Here is a 13,587-nt window from a genome sequence, read left to right as displayed (position 1 = left end):
GGCAGGTGAAACAATTTTATTTCACAGTTGTCTTTAAAAACACAAAGACACTATGTTCTTCATATAAAAACATTAGTACAGGTAACTATACTTACTAGAAAATGATTATATAGACCCTCTCAAAGAAAAATCATACCATTATATGGTTTCAGACAAGTTGCTTAGGAAAAACACATCCGGACTGATTCCTAAAACATACCATAAGACCACCCTGCATCTTTTGGTTCAAAGTATAGATTACTGTCATCAGTACACGTTCCTGAATTCTTACAGATTTGAGAATACACACGTAGACTGGCTTGTAACTTAATGTTCCATCGGTTCATCAGCCTTTTCTGCAGGTTCATCAGCAGGTTGAGCAGGCTGTAAGGGGAAGAAAAAAGAAAACAGGTTAAAAAGAAAAAAATCACTTGACCAATATATACTTCTTATCACAAATATTATAAAAAATATGCAAGAAAAAGGGGTTAGGAGATATTCTGGATACTCAGATTTAGTTCACTGCCCTGTTAAAGTTTCTGAACAAACGTTTTTTGTTTTTAAGCAGGCATCATTTTATAGGACTGAAAACCTAAGCATCATTGAACAATTCCAGCATTTTATCATACTTTGTCTTGTTCAGGAATAAAGGCCTCCTTTTTATTATCACTTCTAGCCTTGGAATATAATCAGTACATTTTTGACATTCTCATCCTCTTCAGCACTAATAAACACAGAGAAAACATGATCAAACAAATCAGCTGTGTGGAACTCACAGCATTCTTCCCAACAGTACTGGTTCTTACCAACAACAGTTTAAATAATGCAAATCCTACTCCTCCAAATAGTACCAACCATATCCTCTCCAAGATGAAAAAAAAAATTCACAGTGCAGAAAATATTTCTCTCTAGGACACTTTATTTTCAATTACACAGCCATCAAATAAGTATCTATAAAATAGCAACTGTGTATTCTAAATACCCAACAAAAAAGACCAGTATTTAATCTAAGATTTCCCAACACTTCCTGATCCTTTTCTCAGTATTTGTGAAGGGCCAATTCAGTTTCCAAAGGGACCCCAATAAACTTTCTCTCAGTCCCCACTCCTATAGACTCGTGGCTGGCCGTATGATTTCCTTTAACCAACAGAATAAGCAAAACTGATGCTGTGCCCCTCCCAGGCCTAGCCTTTAAGAATGTCTAGCACCTTCCATTTTTGAGCTTTTGAACTTTTGCAAGCTCTGAGCTGTTACCCTGCTAAAGAGACCCTTGTGAAGAGAGGCTCTGAGACTACATGGACAGTGGTCCAGTCATCTTAGCAGAGGTCCCAACCTTCTAGCTGTCCCTCTAGGATATACCTAGAGAATATGAATAACAAAGACTGTGAATAAAGCCATCTTGGATGTTCCAGTCCCACTGCTTCAACTGAGTACAAGAGACCCAAAATGAGACCAGCAAAAGAATGACTTAGCCACAGTCCACAAACATATTTGCGAAAAACAGCAACAGAGAGCCAAATCATCAACCCTTGTTGCTTATGGAGATCACTGCCCCCTCAGTACTTTACATTATTCAGTTCCAAGTTTTCCTACTGTCATTTGAACTGTGAGCCTACCTCAATGATTAAAGCCAAAAATGGTGTCTTTCCTCAACAACTGTGGTAGGAACAGCAGTTTATGATAGAACTAAACCTTCTGGTATCATGATTAGTTATATACCTGTGCCTTTCTCTGCGGTCTTTCTTCAAGACCTTCCAGGAATGGAGATACATCATCATCATCATAAATCGTGAACTCCAAGTCTTTACCAACAATTCCAATGGAAACATTCTGGGGGCAGGAGGAGGGAAAGATAAAAATTGAAAATCAAGAGAATTCATATTGGAAAATGCTTTTGATTAAATGTTGAGTGAAAAAAACAAAATAAAAGTTTGTATAGCACTTAATAAGACTAAAAAGTACTTAAGTGTAGAGAAAAAAGGAAGAAGAAAACTAGCAGATCCCTGTTTAACTTGCAGATTTAATATTCACTTTTGATAATCATGAGTAACGCCAAAGGTCTGGCCTCCTAGGAATTTGTAACTAGGCTTATAATGGAAATGTGCTGCAGACCAGTGTTACCAGAGCAAGCAACTTGGCTGGAAAGTAAGCCTAACTCCAAAGAAATAATCGGGTTTGTTTTCTATGTGCGTTAAGACATGGTGATTCCTAATAAGGAAAGAGAACAAGTTTTAGGTTCTAAAATGTTAACTTTGGTGGGGTCTTGGAACTATTTTCTAAATGTTAAAATTTAAGAGCAATTCTTGAAATGCTCAGTGAATGCCAGTGTAAAAAAGCCTCCTCTAAGATTAAAATTTTAGTGAAAAATTGAGGCATAATATACAGGCCTTCTCGCAATGATTTCATTAATCATTCTCCATGATTCAGTAAAAATATGAAATGAGAAAGCCAGATACCTGAGCAAACTTTTCCAAATTGCAAATGTCAACAGGTAACTGTAAACCCCAATTTTAAAAGATAGTCGTCTTGGAGTGATGGCATGATGGGTACTTTACTCATTTTTGGGGGGAGCGGGTGGGGAGGGAGAGAGAGAATCTTAAGCAGGTTCCACACTCAGCATGGAGCCTGACGCAGGTTCGCTCTTATCATGACCTGAACCAAAATCAAGAGTCAGATCCTTAACCAACTGAGCCACCCAGGTGCCCGTATGGTAAACAAATAAAAATAATTTAATGTACGTTCCTGATTTTTTAAAAATTATTTTTAGGATAGGAAAAATTATTTTTAAAAGATTACACAGGTTATAAATTCTTCACATACATATACAATAATAACTATCCAATCACGATAATAAGATGGATTTATAAAATGCTGACTCATTTCCCTTTAATGATCATTAACCACAAGGAGGCCTGTAGTGGATCCTGCATTGTACTATACGGGTCCCTAGATCATCCAATCTCCTCTCTCCTGGACATCTTTCTAGGATTTTCCATTCTCCTTGCTCCTTATTTCACTGAGAAAACAGAAGCAATTAGAAGAGAATGTTCAGGGGCACCTGGGTGGCTCAGTGGGTTAAAGCCTCTGTCTTCAGCTCAGGTCATGATCTCAGGGTCCTGGGATCGAGCCCCACATAGGGCTCTCTGCTCAGCGGGGAGCCTGCATCCTCCTCTCTCTCCGCCTGCCTCTCTGCCTGCTTGTGATCTCTGTCCATCAAATAAAGAAATAAATAATCTTAAAAAATATATACTTTCAGAAGAGAATGTTCACAGGCTCCCATAATAACTACCGTTTCCTGTATCTACGTCCCTAGATTCTCTCCCTTCCTGTTAGTGTGAATGAACCAATATCCCAAGGTCTATCTTTCCACCTGTATACGTTTAAGGACATTGGTCCAGCAGTTTTTCCTCGTATTTCTCCTACATAAATGTTTCTCTTTACAATGGATTGTTCTTATAATCATGCACCAGACATGCTGTAATTTCTCCCATTTTAAAAAACCGAAACAACGAAAAACTCTCACCAAATTCTCTTCCAACCACCACCCCATCTCTCTGAACCTGCAAGAGAATATCTCCGTAAAGCCACTTCCAATTCCTCTTCTCCCATTCTGTCCCGGTTCCATTCCTTTCAGTTTTGGGCTCACCGTTCCAATAAAATTGTCTAGTCAAGTCCCCATCATTATTAATCTAATGGCTAATTCTCATTCCCTATCTTCCTTGATGTCTAATAGCAATTTTTCATTCCCTCTTCCTCGAAATAGTTTCTTCATTTGTTTTCAAGAATGCTTTTCTCCAACCTTCCTCGTCATCTTTCTCAGTCTCTTTTTGTTGATACTCACCTTGCAATCTCTAAAGGTGTGATAGGCACTCTAGAGGGCCCCTTGCCCAGGCCTCAAACCTCTTGAGAACTATTCAATTCCTTCAGTGGTTTCATCCAATTCAATCTCTAAATGCCATTTCTACATAAAGACTCCAAACTTTCTAAGTCCAGCTAGACCATTCTCCACCAAACTCCAGGGCATACACATCTGATAGTTGCTTATTATTATTATTATTTTTTTAAAGTAAGTGTTATGCCCAACATGGGGCTTGAACTCATAACCCCAAGATCAAGAGCTGTATGGTCTACTGACTGAGCCAGCCTGGTGCCCCAATATCTGCTTATTCTCTATCAGTAATGGACAGTAGGCATTAACAAGTTTTAAGTCCTAAGCTAACTGCCTGATCTTTCTCCACAACTCCTACCCCAAGACTTGTTCCTTCCACTGTCTTATATCCAGCTCAGTAAATCGTAAATCTCTCCTTCCTCTAATCAAGCCCAAAATCATGAAAACAACTTTTTTTGTTATTTTTTACACCCTCACAACCAATGCACTAACAAATGTTTTTAGCTCTAATTTTAAAAGATACCCAAAAGTGAACCACTTATCCTGATCTCCAACTTCAAGGCTCTTTTACACCACAATTTCTCTGTATTCTGTATCACCGTAAGAGTTTCAAAACTATTTTCACCCATGTTGCCCACTACAATCTATTTTCAGAATGGCGTCCAGAATAACTCTTTTGAAACCTAAATCAAATCATGGTATTCTTCTGTTCAAACTTAATAATCTATTCAGTAAAATCCAAAGTACCTACAATGGTTTATACATGATCTAGGCTCCATTATTTCACTTTAGTCATTCTCTTCCTCTTGATCTCCAACACTCCTGGCCTTCTTGCCTCAAAGACTAGAAATATTCTGGACTCAAAGCCCTTATACTTGTATTCCCTGGAATCATCTTGCTCTAGACATCTGAATCACTCACTCACTCACCTCCTTTAGACATCTTCCTCAAATTTCACTTTCTCAGTGAAGCCATCCTTAACCAACCTATTTTAAATGTCCCTCACCACACCTTCTTCCCATACCCAGATGGTCCTTCTTTTTCCTCTTAACCTATTTTTTCTGTAGTATTTATCATTTTCTAATGTATTATATAATTTACTTATGCATATATTGTCTATCTCCCCGACCTGAATGTATGCTCCAAGAAAGCCAAGATGTTTGCTGTGTTTATTATATTCTCAATGTCTACTGCCTATACATGATAGGTGCTCAATATATATATTTGTTAACTGAGTTAATAATACAAAGATATTTCTACCTGCTGAAGAAACTGAAGGACATTCTACCTAAGACTTACTGGTTTTATTGCTTTATTCCAAAAAGAAATGTTTGAAAATCATTTCAAAATCAGATCACTTAGTGAATAGCTTAAAGAAAAAGAATGAACCAACCAAGGGAGCCATCTCCCAAATTAAAGAATTGTTAAGCATATACTCCTCTATTATATTTATGAAATAAATGATTGACCTATAATGTTGAAATCTCGAATTGAAGAACATGATATCTACCTTTGTAGTTAGGTCCTGTTCTGCTGGAAGCGTCTCTCGTAAGGCACGCAGACCATGTTTCACCAGTTCATTTAAATTGCCTATGTAATAAATTAACAATTATTTCTTAATTTCACCTTCATGCTAGGCTACTTTTATTTGTCAGGTCTATTATGGTTTCAGTCACATACTAAATATATCACAATAATAACAGCCAAAATTATAATGTTTAGCCATATAATCTTCTAATAATAATAAATAACATCACTATTATTTTATGTAATAAGAGAATACATGATTTTTATTCCTAAATTTGGCCTTTTTTATGCTAAATCAAATGGAAATCCTGATTCACAAATGCTACAGCACAAAGTTTTGTAGAATGTATTCTATGGAAGGTGTTTGCTCTTTATAAACAAAGTCTCCAACTCTTTCTATGTGGCCAGTATTAACCTGATACCAAACTAGAAGAAGATATCACAAGAAACTAAAACTACAGATCAATAATCCTTATGGATACAGACACACAAAAAAAACTCAACAAAATATTAGCAAAATGAATCCAGCAACATTTATGTTTATGTAAACATTTATACACACACACACACACACACACACACATAGATATATATATATATAGTTTATATTATTAATCATGAGCAAGAAGGATTTATCCTAGGAATGCAAAGCTGGTTTAACATTCAAAAGTCAAATAATGCAATATACCATGATAGAATGAAGGGGAAACAACCACATGGTCCCCTCAAGAGATGTCCAAAAAGAATGCGTTAAAGTCTAAGACCCTTGCATAAGCAAAGCACTTGAAAAGCTTGTCCTATGATCACATCTTACATCAACATTTTACTTTTCTTTCCCATAGTTACATTAATTTTTTACTTGTTTATGGACTACTTAATACAGAAATATCTGTGTGGCTAAAAATAAGAGAATCACAGAAAACTAAAAGCTGGTAATAGAACTTATAACTGGTAAAGAGTACACTGGTCCTCAACTCTGGTTGGGGCACACTTCAGACCAACAGAACCAACACTCTTCAAAGCTGAGGACATTTGTATTTTGACAAAGTTCTATTGTGATGGAAACTACTGTGATGGCTACATGGGGTAATAACCAGTATGTATGAGAGAAATAATGAACACTCCATGGGCTTATCTGAAAACAAAATAAAACAAAAACTCTTTCTGTAAGGCTAATAGTTTTCTTCATTTAGGATACTATTTATTCACTATATAAAGACTAGAGGGGACCAAAAAACAAAAATCACTCACACTCCATAAATCCAGACATATGTCTCTCCAAGTAAGTACGAGCTGATTGAGAACGGGCTCCAATGGACATGGCTCTACAGTCAAAATAGTTGGCAGACGGACAGGTTTGGAAAATGTGAGGGCCCATATCCTACAAATAGAAAAGAAATATATATACATACACACACTGTATAATTTCTAGTCAGTTTTCTTTTGTTTTTGTTTTTTTTTAAAGATTTATTTATTTATTTGACAGAAAGAGAGAGATCACAAGTAGGCAGAGAGGTAGGCAGAGAGAGGGGGAAGTAGGCTCCCGGCTGACCAGAGAGGCTGATGTGGGCCTCGATCCTAGGACCCAAGATCATGACCCAAGCCAAAGGCAGAGGCTTAACCCACTGACCCACCCAGGCACCCTCTAGTCAGTTTTTTAAAAAATCATAAAAATATATTAATTCTATTAACTTACATCATAACCAGCAATAAGTAGTCCAACGCCATATGGTCTCCGGCCATATCGCTGGGTTGGTATCTGGGTCTCTTAAACTAGTTAAAGAAACTGTTCTAACAAGGAATAAAGTACTAAATTTATTCTCAAATTAAACACTATTAACAAAGAGCTCTGTTTTTGTTTTTTGTTTTTTTTTAAGTTGCTGCACAATCCACCACAGCAAGAAGAAATACAAGAGAAATATTTCTTTGGCCTAGTATTACAAAAATGTTAGAACTATCCACCAAACCCAAGAATGAGTGCTAGCAAAATGGTCTCTTTTCACATAGACAACCTCATCTGTTTTGGATATAAGGATCAAGAATTTTGAAGGACATCTAGAACCACCAATAAAAAACTTTAAATCTTCTCTAAAAATGAGACTTGACTGGTTTTCCTCAAATTGAGCTTATCTAGGTCTAGAAAAGGGCTGACGAAAGAGCAACCCAAATCCTTATTTAGAATAATTTTTCCATGACAAAATGCCCCACAATTCCTTCTAAATTCTAAACATTTTGTTGTTGAAAAGTAACTAACCTTAAAGTTTTCAAAATTTTACCTACGCTATGTATTATATCCCAATAATTAACATAACACTTAAGTATCAAAACTCCATTTAAAGTTCACATTCATAAATGCTAACAAAAAAAAGGATACTGCTTCCAATTAGAGATACAAGACGAGACACAGGAAGAGGTCTGTCAAATACAAATCTGGAATCCAAACACTCCTGGCGCATAAAATTACTAAAAAGGAAACAAGGAAAATTAGTTATTTCTCATCAGAGTTATTTCAGTCTAAATAAAGTAGTTTGCTTTTTTTTGTTTGTTTTCTTCACATGGATTACATCCATGTAAGGGAATGAGAAAGACATGCCACAAGGATGCGTATTTATACCAAACTCTTGGGACACATGAGGTTTTTCGCTTTTTTTTAAAAAAAAGATTAAAATACTCCTTAGCTCTAGATAAACTTGGTCTCTGAGCACTTTAGAGAACAGAGAAGGCTGAGCAAGAGAAAAAGAGCAATAAATTACCCAAAAGGTACTGTGTTACATGCTCTACATGTTGGGCTCTTAAACAATAACCTTGAAAAAGTAAATACTAAAAGAACTGATGGGTTAAGTAACTAGCCTCATCTCAAATACTAAGGGGTAAAAGTAAGAATGAAACTCAATCTGTGTGACTTCAAAGCCCCAGCTCTTCATTTTTAGAACGCCTCTCAACTAGATACAATCTGTTTCCTCTGGACTCACAGAAATCTACCTGTTACTCTTCACTTTCTACCTTGTATTATGGATATACTACTAGATTTTAAGTTCCTAGAAAAGATGCGTATCTGACTCACCCTTGTGTACCCTGCAGTATCCAGTATTGAGCTTTGCAAGAAATGTATGTTTAATAAATACTAGCATATTAAAGAAAGCAAGAGTAGTTCCCCCAGCCCTCAGAAACCAGACCGAAGTGTCAAGGTCTTCTTAGTCATAACATTGTCTCAAACAATATATCCTGGTTAACAAGTATCACATTATTTGGTGACTTCTCAAAAGCTCTGATCTTTTTTTTTTTTTTTAGATTTTATTTATTTATTTTTTTGACAGAGAGATCACAGTAGGCAGAGAGTGAGAGGGAAGCAGGCTCCCCGCCAAGCAGAGAGCCTGATGCGGGGCTTGATCCCAGGACCCCGAGATCATGACCTGAGCCGAAGGCAGAGGCTTAACCCACTGAGCCACCCAGGCGCCCCACAATCTTTAATCTTAACATGGTTAAATCTAGTAGTTTCTATTAGAGGGGTCAAGAAACAGAGCATTCAGCAACTGAGCCCAAATCCACTAAGGTATCACAATCTGAATTTAGAATCTCTACCAGACAACTTCCTAAAATATCTTAGCTGGACGAATCAAAAGGGATATTTCTTTTGTTTTACATAATCATACTCACCATAACAGTCTAGCATCAGCAGTAAGTCCCGCAATTGAGATACCAATATGGTTGTCAACATGGAGAATTTTTTTCTGATGAGCTGCAAGCTCTGACTGTGCTCTCTTCAATGCAACCAACATTGCGTGGGTTTTTTATTTCAGACCAACCACAGCCGAACCTTGCTTGACAGCTTCCATTGCATACTCAATTTGATGAATCCTGCCCTAAAGAGAAAACAACAACACATTTTAGAGTCATCTTACAAGACCCTTCATATATTCAAAATTGATCTTGTGTTCTTAAATCTCAGGTGAATATATTTAAATCTCAGATGATTTTTCTTTTCTATTATTTTTTTAAAATTTTATTTATTCATTTGAGAGAGAGAGAGAGAGCATGACAGAGGAGAAAGTCAGAGGGAGAAGCAGACTCCCCATGGAGCTCGATCCCTGGATTCTGGGACCACAACTTGAGCCTAAGGCAGTCCCTTAATCAACTGAGTGACCCGGGCGCCCCTGATTTTTCCTTTAAATTAGGAAAGTTACTTTAATGATAAATCTAGGTTCCAGGAATGTCTAAAATGATTATATTCCATTTTCTCACAGCCTACAATTTCATGAGTTTTTCTTTCTTTTTAAAGTAGGCTCCTGGGGCGCCTGGGTGGCTCAGTGGGTTAAGCCGCTGCCTTCGGCTCAGGTCATGATCTCAGAGTCCTGGGATCGAGCCCCGCATCGGGCTCTCTGCTCAGCAGGGAGCCTGCTTCCTCCTCTCTCTCTGCCTGCCTCTCTGCCTAGTGATCTCTCTGTCAAATAAATAAATAAAATCTTTAAAAAAAAAAAAAAAAAAAAAAGTAGGCTCCACACCCAATGTGTGTCTCAAATTCACCACCCCAAGATCAAGAGTTGCATGCTCTACTAGTGAGCTAGGTGACCCTCTAAAGCCACCTCACAGATAAAGTATAAAACATTTTTACCTGAGGGCTCCAAACAGTGACATCATTGTCATACTGGTTGCGAAACTGAAAGTAAAAGAAAAAACACCTACTGATTTAAGAACATTACAAATTCAAATTTTTAATAAGCTCTATCATTAAAAAATGTTCTCCCATCTGTTTCCATTCAACATTAACACATGCTGTTAATACAACCTCATTGGTAGATTACTCAGTTGCAAAACTTACCAGGAGCTAAAAGGGAGGAGCAGATCTAGATGGGACCTAACTTCCCAACTTTCTATCTGTAGCACTCCCTTTGGGTTCAATTACTAAAGTTCATAGTGTTCAACTTTCCTTCCCTGTTTATGCTCTTTCCTTATTCTGGGCCCTAATAAAAAGAGTTAAAAGCACGCTTCCTCTTTAAACTAGCTCAAATGTCTACCTCTTTAAGTCTTCATCTTTTCTCCCAAAATTCCAACATACACTCCCATCAGTTCTTTATCTGCACGTCCCTTTCTGCTTAATGATTAGGAACAGCGCAGATTTATCTTTGAACCCTTGCTGCACTCAAAACAGTGCCTTGAACGTATAAACATTCATACTGAATGAATAAACACAAGAATGTTCTCAGGAAGTCTGACATTGACACAAACAGTTAAAGCCATCAGAACCATTACTGCTTTAATAGACATTGAAACAAGTCTACTAGCCAAATACTGGAAGAATAATCGCGGACCGCGGGAGAGTGAGAAAGTTGAGTGCTGGAATGGCAGATTATGGCTGGAAGTCCTGAGGCCAGGTGGTATCCGTGACACCAGCACTTCTCCCAGCTTCGGTTTATTCATTCGTAAAACCAGGTGACTGGACAAAATGAAAAGAACCCTTTCTTTTTAAAAAAGATTTATTGAGAGAGAGTGAGATAGCACAACAGCGCGGGGGACGGGGAGGGAGGGAGAGGGAGAGAAGCAGACTCCCTGAGAAGCAGGGAACCCGACATGGGGCTTGACCCCAGGGTCCTGGGATCATGACCCGAGACAACGGCAGACGCTTAACTAACTGAACCACCCAGGCGCCCCGAAAGAACCCTTTCTGATCAAGCCCTAGGGGAGAAAGAAATCAGACGGACCCACAAGTAAAATGGACGCTGTCCTGGAACGCAAACCCAGGGATCAAGTCTGCTGGGGCAATACAGTGAAGCGTCGAAGTCAAGTCCCTATGTCCCCTTCTCTCCCACACAGAGCACGAGGGGCCACTCTGAGCTCCTTGGAATTACACCACTGAAATAACTGGAGGGGCGAACTCAGCTGGTTGACCGAGGAAACAGTGTCCCAGGCTTGGAAGAAAGCGAAACGAACCCCGGAGAACGGCAGCACCGACTACCCACCGCCCCTCTCCCCGCCAGGCCGGAGATGCTGAATCACTGCCGGAATCCTCCCGTTGGCGGGGGTTCCCATACCCCCTAGTCCCGGGCCGCTCTGAGAATGACAGGAGGGGGGCTCGCCATTCCCCCGCCCGCGGACCTCAGGCCCAAAACTGCCCGCGCTCAGAATCCAACGCACCATGGTTCCGGCGCGGATCTGGCTGCGGCCTCCTGCAGAGGTGCGGAATCAGGAAGGTTGCCGAAACTACCGCTCGACAATCTACAGAGAAGCCTTCGGGATTTTGACGAAGGCGGCGCAGGGCAGGGCAGTCTATCCCAGAGATATCGATAGAACCCGACGCTTCCCCGCCCTCAAGGCTCGCCCCCTCTCCAAAGTGGGCGGGGCTTAGGAAGAAGGAGGAGTTGAGATTGGCGGGAAATCTTGGGCAAGGAGTGCGGGCGGCAGCAGAGAGTTGCGGGGCTGCCGCTACAAAGTCGCCCTTCTTGGATTCTCAGTGATTATTACCTGTGTTTTGCAGATTCCCTCCAAGTCCTCACCGGCCCGACCGATACACCTGAAATCGATCGAGACAACTCCTGCGACTCCAGGTGATCCAGTGTGCCGCTGGACATCTTTCGTTCAGGGTCCAGAGATTTGGGGTGTTGTGTGACTGGGAGAAGGACGAGGCTGTAAGAAAGGCCACAAAATAATGGTCCGTTTGTATGTGTGAACCACACTCTTCGTCAAGTATGTTGTCTGTGTACATGCTTTTCTTTCTACTTTGGGATCCTTTTCTCCATTTCCTGGAGAAAACATTTTTCAAGGCTGTTACCATTGATCGCGCTTTATCGTGATTGGTTTCCTCTACAAGACTTTGAACTCCATGAGGGCAGTAATGTCTTTCTGTAGTCTCAAAACCAAGCATGATGCTTGGTTTTTATCTTTTTTTTTTAATATAATTTTTTAATCTGGTAGATTAGACCACTGGGGGGAAAAACTGGGCATTTTCTTCTGAAACACATATTTTCTCTCTTGAGAACTTTCAGTAAATCCCCAGATAAAAGACTTTGGTACAGTAACATCCACTTTGTGCCAGCGTTTTCTTTACAAAGTAGAAAAGATACGTACCTAGGCTCGGTTAAGGTATGAATTGAAAGGATCCTTAATGATCTTAGCTTTGCAGGTAAGTAACAGACTCAGATCACTTAAGTGATTTGCTCAAATTGAGAGCAATTTAGTATCACACTCTTTTTAAACCTTTCGTTTTTATATTTTGGTCTTTTTCCCCTGTTAAACATTTTTAGGTTAAATATGACTTTCTAGTATTCTGCGTTATGCATATATGATGTTTTATTTACCGAAGTCCCCATTGTTTAATATTTAGCCCCCCCCACTCACCCACTCATTTATGAGCTGCTTGATAAATATTTTTAGAATCTCTTTTTTTTTTTAAAGATTTTATTTATTTGTCAGAAAGAGAGCACAAGCAGGGGAAGTGTCAGGCAGAGGGAGAAGCAGGCTATACTCCTTTCTTTAGAATAAATTCCTGGGGCACCTGGGTGACTCAATGGGTTAAGGCCTCTGCCTTCGGCTCCAGTCATGATCCCAGGGTCCTGGGATTGAGCCCCACAGAGCCCAACATCGGGCTCTCTGCTCCACGGAGAGCCTGCTTCTTCCTCTCTCTCTGTCTGCTGCCTCTCTGCCTACTTGTGATCTCTGTTTGTCAAATAAATAAATAAATAAAAATCTTTAGAATAAATTTCTAAAAGTGGAATTGTAGGGTCAAATGAAATGGATTTTTCTAAAGCTTTTAATAGAATGTGCTAAATTGCCCTCCAGAAATGTTTTGCCATTTTATACTCTGCACAATATTATATGAAACCTCTCTGGCAGTCTAGTGGTTAGGATTTGGCGCTCTTTACAATAGTATATGAGGGTCTTCTCCCTAAATTCACCAATACTGGTTGTCATTTTTAAAAATCACTGTTAATTTAGTGAATTAAATTAACAGGTTTAAATTAACAGATTGTTCTCTTTTGTTTCTCTAGCACTCAGCATAATGCCTAGCACATACTAAATGTTTAATAAATACTGAATGTTGAGAGACTAAGGAACTATTCATTTAAAATTGTTCATGTAGCCCAGAAACATTTTGACTATTCTTCATATGTATATATTCACTTGCTTCAAAAATACATATGATGGAGGCACCTGGGTTGCTCAGTCTGTTAAGGGTCCAACTCTTGATCTCAGTTCAG

The 13,587-nt window shown here is 39.0% G+C and overlaps 1 protein-coding gene across 1 annotated transcript; it reads right to left on the bottom strand.

Moving 5' to 3' along the window:
• On the bottom strand, nucleotides 1-11,612 carry LOC111159417 (proteasome subunit alpha 1). The gene is made up of 9 exons (XM_022521865.1): nucleotides 11,528-11,612; nucleotides 10,008-10,052; nucleotides 9,053-9,258; nucleotides 7,770-7,858; nucleotides 7,092-7,162; nucleotides 6,647-6,776; nucleotides 5,379-5,458; nucleotides 1,699-1,809; nucleotides 1-363 (listed from the first exon to the last, which is right to left on the bottom strand). The coding sequence occupies exons 3-9, from the start codon at nucleotides 9,172-9,174 to the stop codon at nucleotides 307-309; spliced, it is 660 nt and encodes a 219-aa protein (XP_022377573.1). The 5' UTR covers nucleotides 9,175-9,258; nucleotides 10,008-10,052; nucleotides 11,528-11,612; the 3' UTR covers nucleotides 1-306.
• Nucleotides 11,613-13,587: the final 1,975 nt, after the last annotated feature.

This window comes from Enhydra lutris, unplaced genomic scaffold (genome assembly GCF_002288905.1).
Source record: "Enhydra lutris kenyoni isolate GAN:26980312 unplaced genomic scaffold, ASM228890v2 scaffoldscaffold68, whole genome shotgun sequence".
Taxonomy (NCBI): domain Eukaryota; kingdom Metazoa; phylum Chordata; class Mammalia; order Carnivora; family Mustelidae; genus Enhydra; species Enhydra lutris.
This window is presented reverse-complemented; position numbering and strand designations above follow the sequence as displayed.

Bases quoted from the DNA above. Each gene is read 5' to 3' on its own strand.
- LOC111159417 (XM_022521865.1), bottom strand. From the start codon at position 9,174: ATGTTGGTTGCATTGAAGAGAGCACAGTCAGAGCTTGCAGCTCATCAG. The intron at 7,859-9,052 runs GTGAGTATGATT...TTTCCTTTTTAG, and splicing joins GCTGATGCTAGACTGTTATG to TAATTTTATGCGCCAGGAGT. The intron at 364-1,698 runs GTATATAACTAA...TTCCCCTTACAG, and splicing joins GACCGCAGAGAAAGGCACAG to CCTGCTCAACCTGCTGATGA.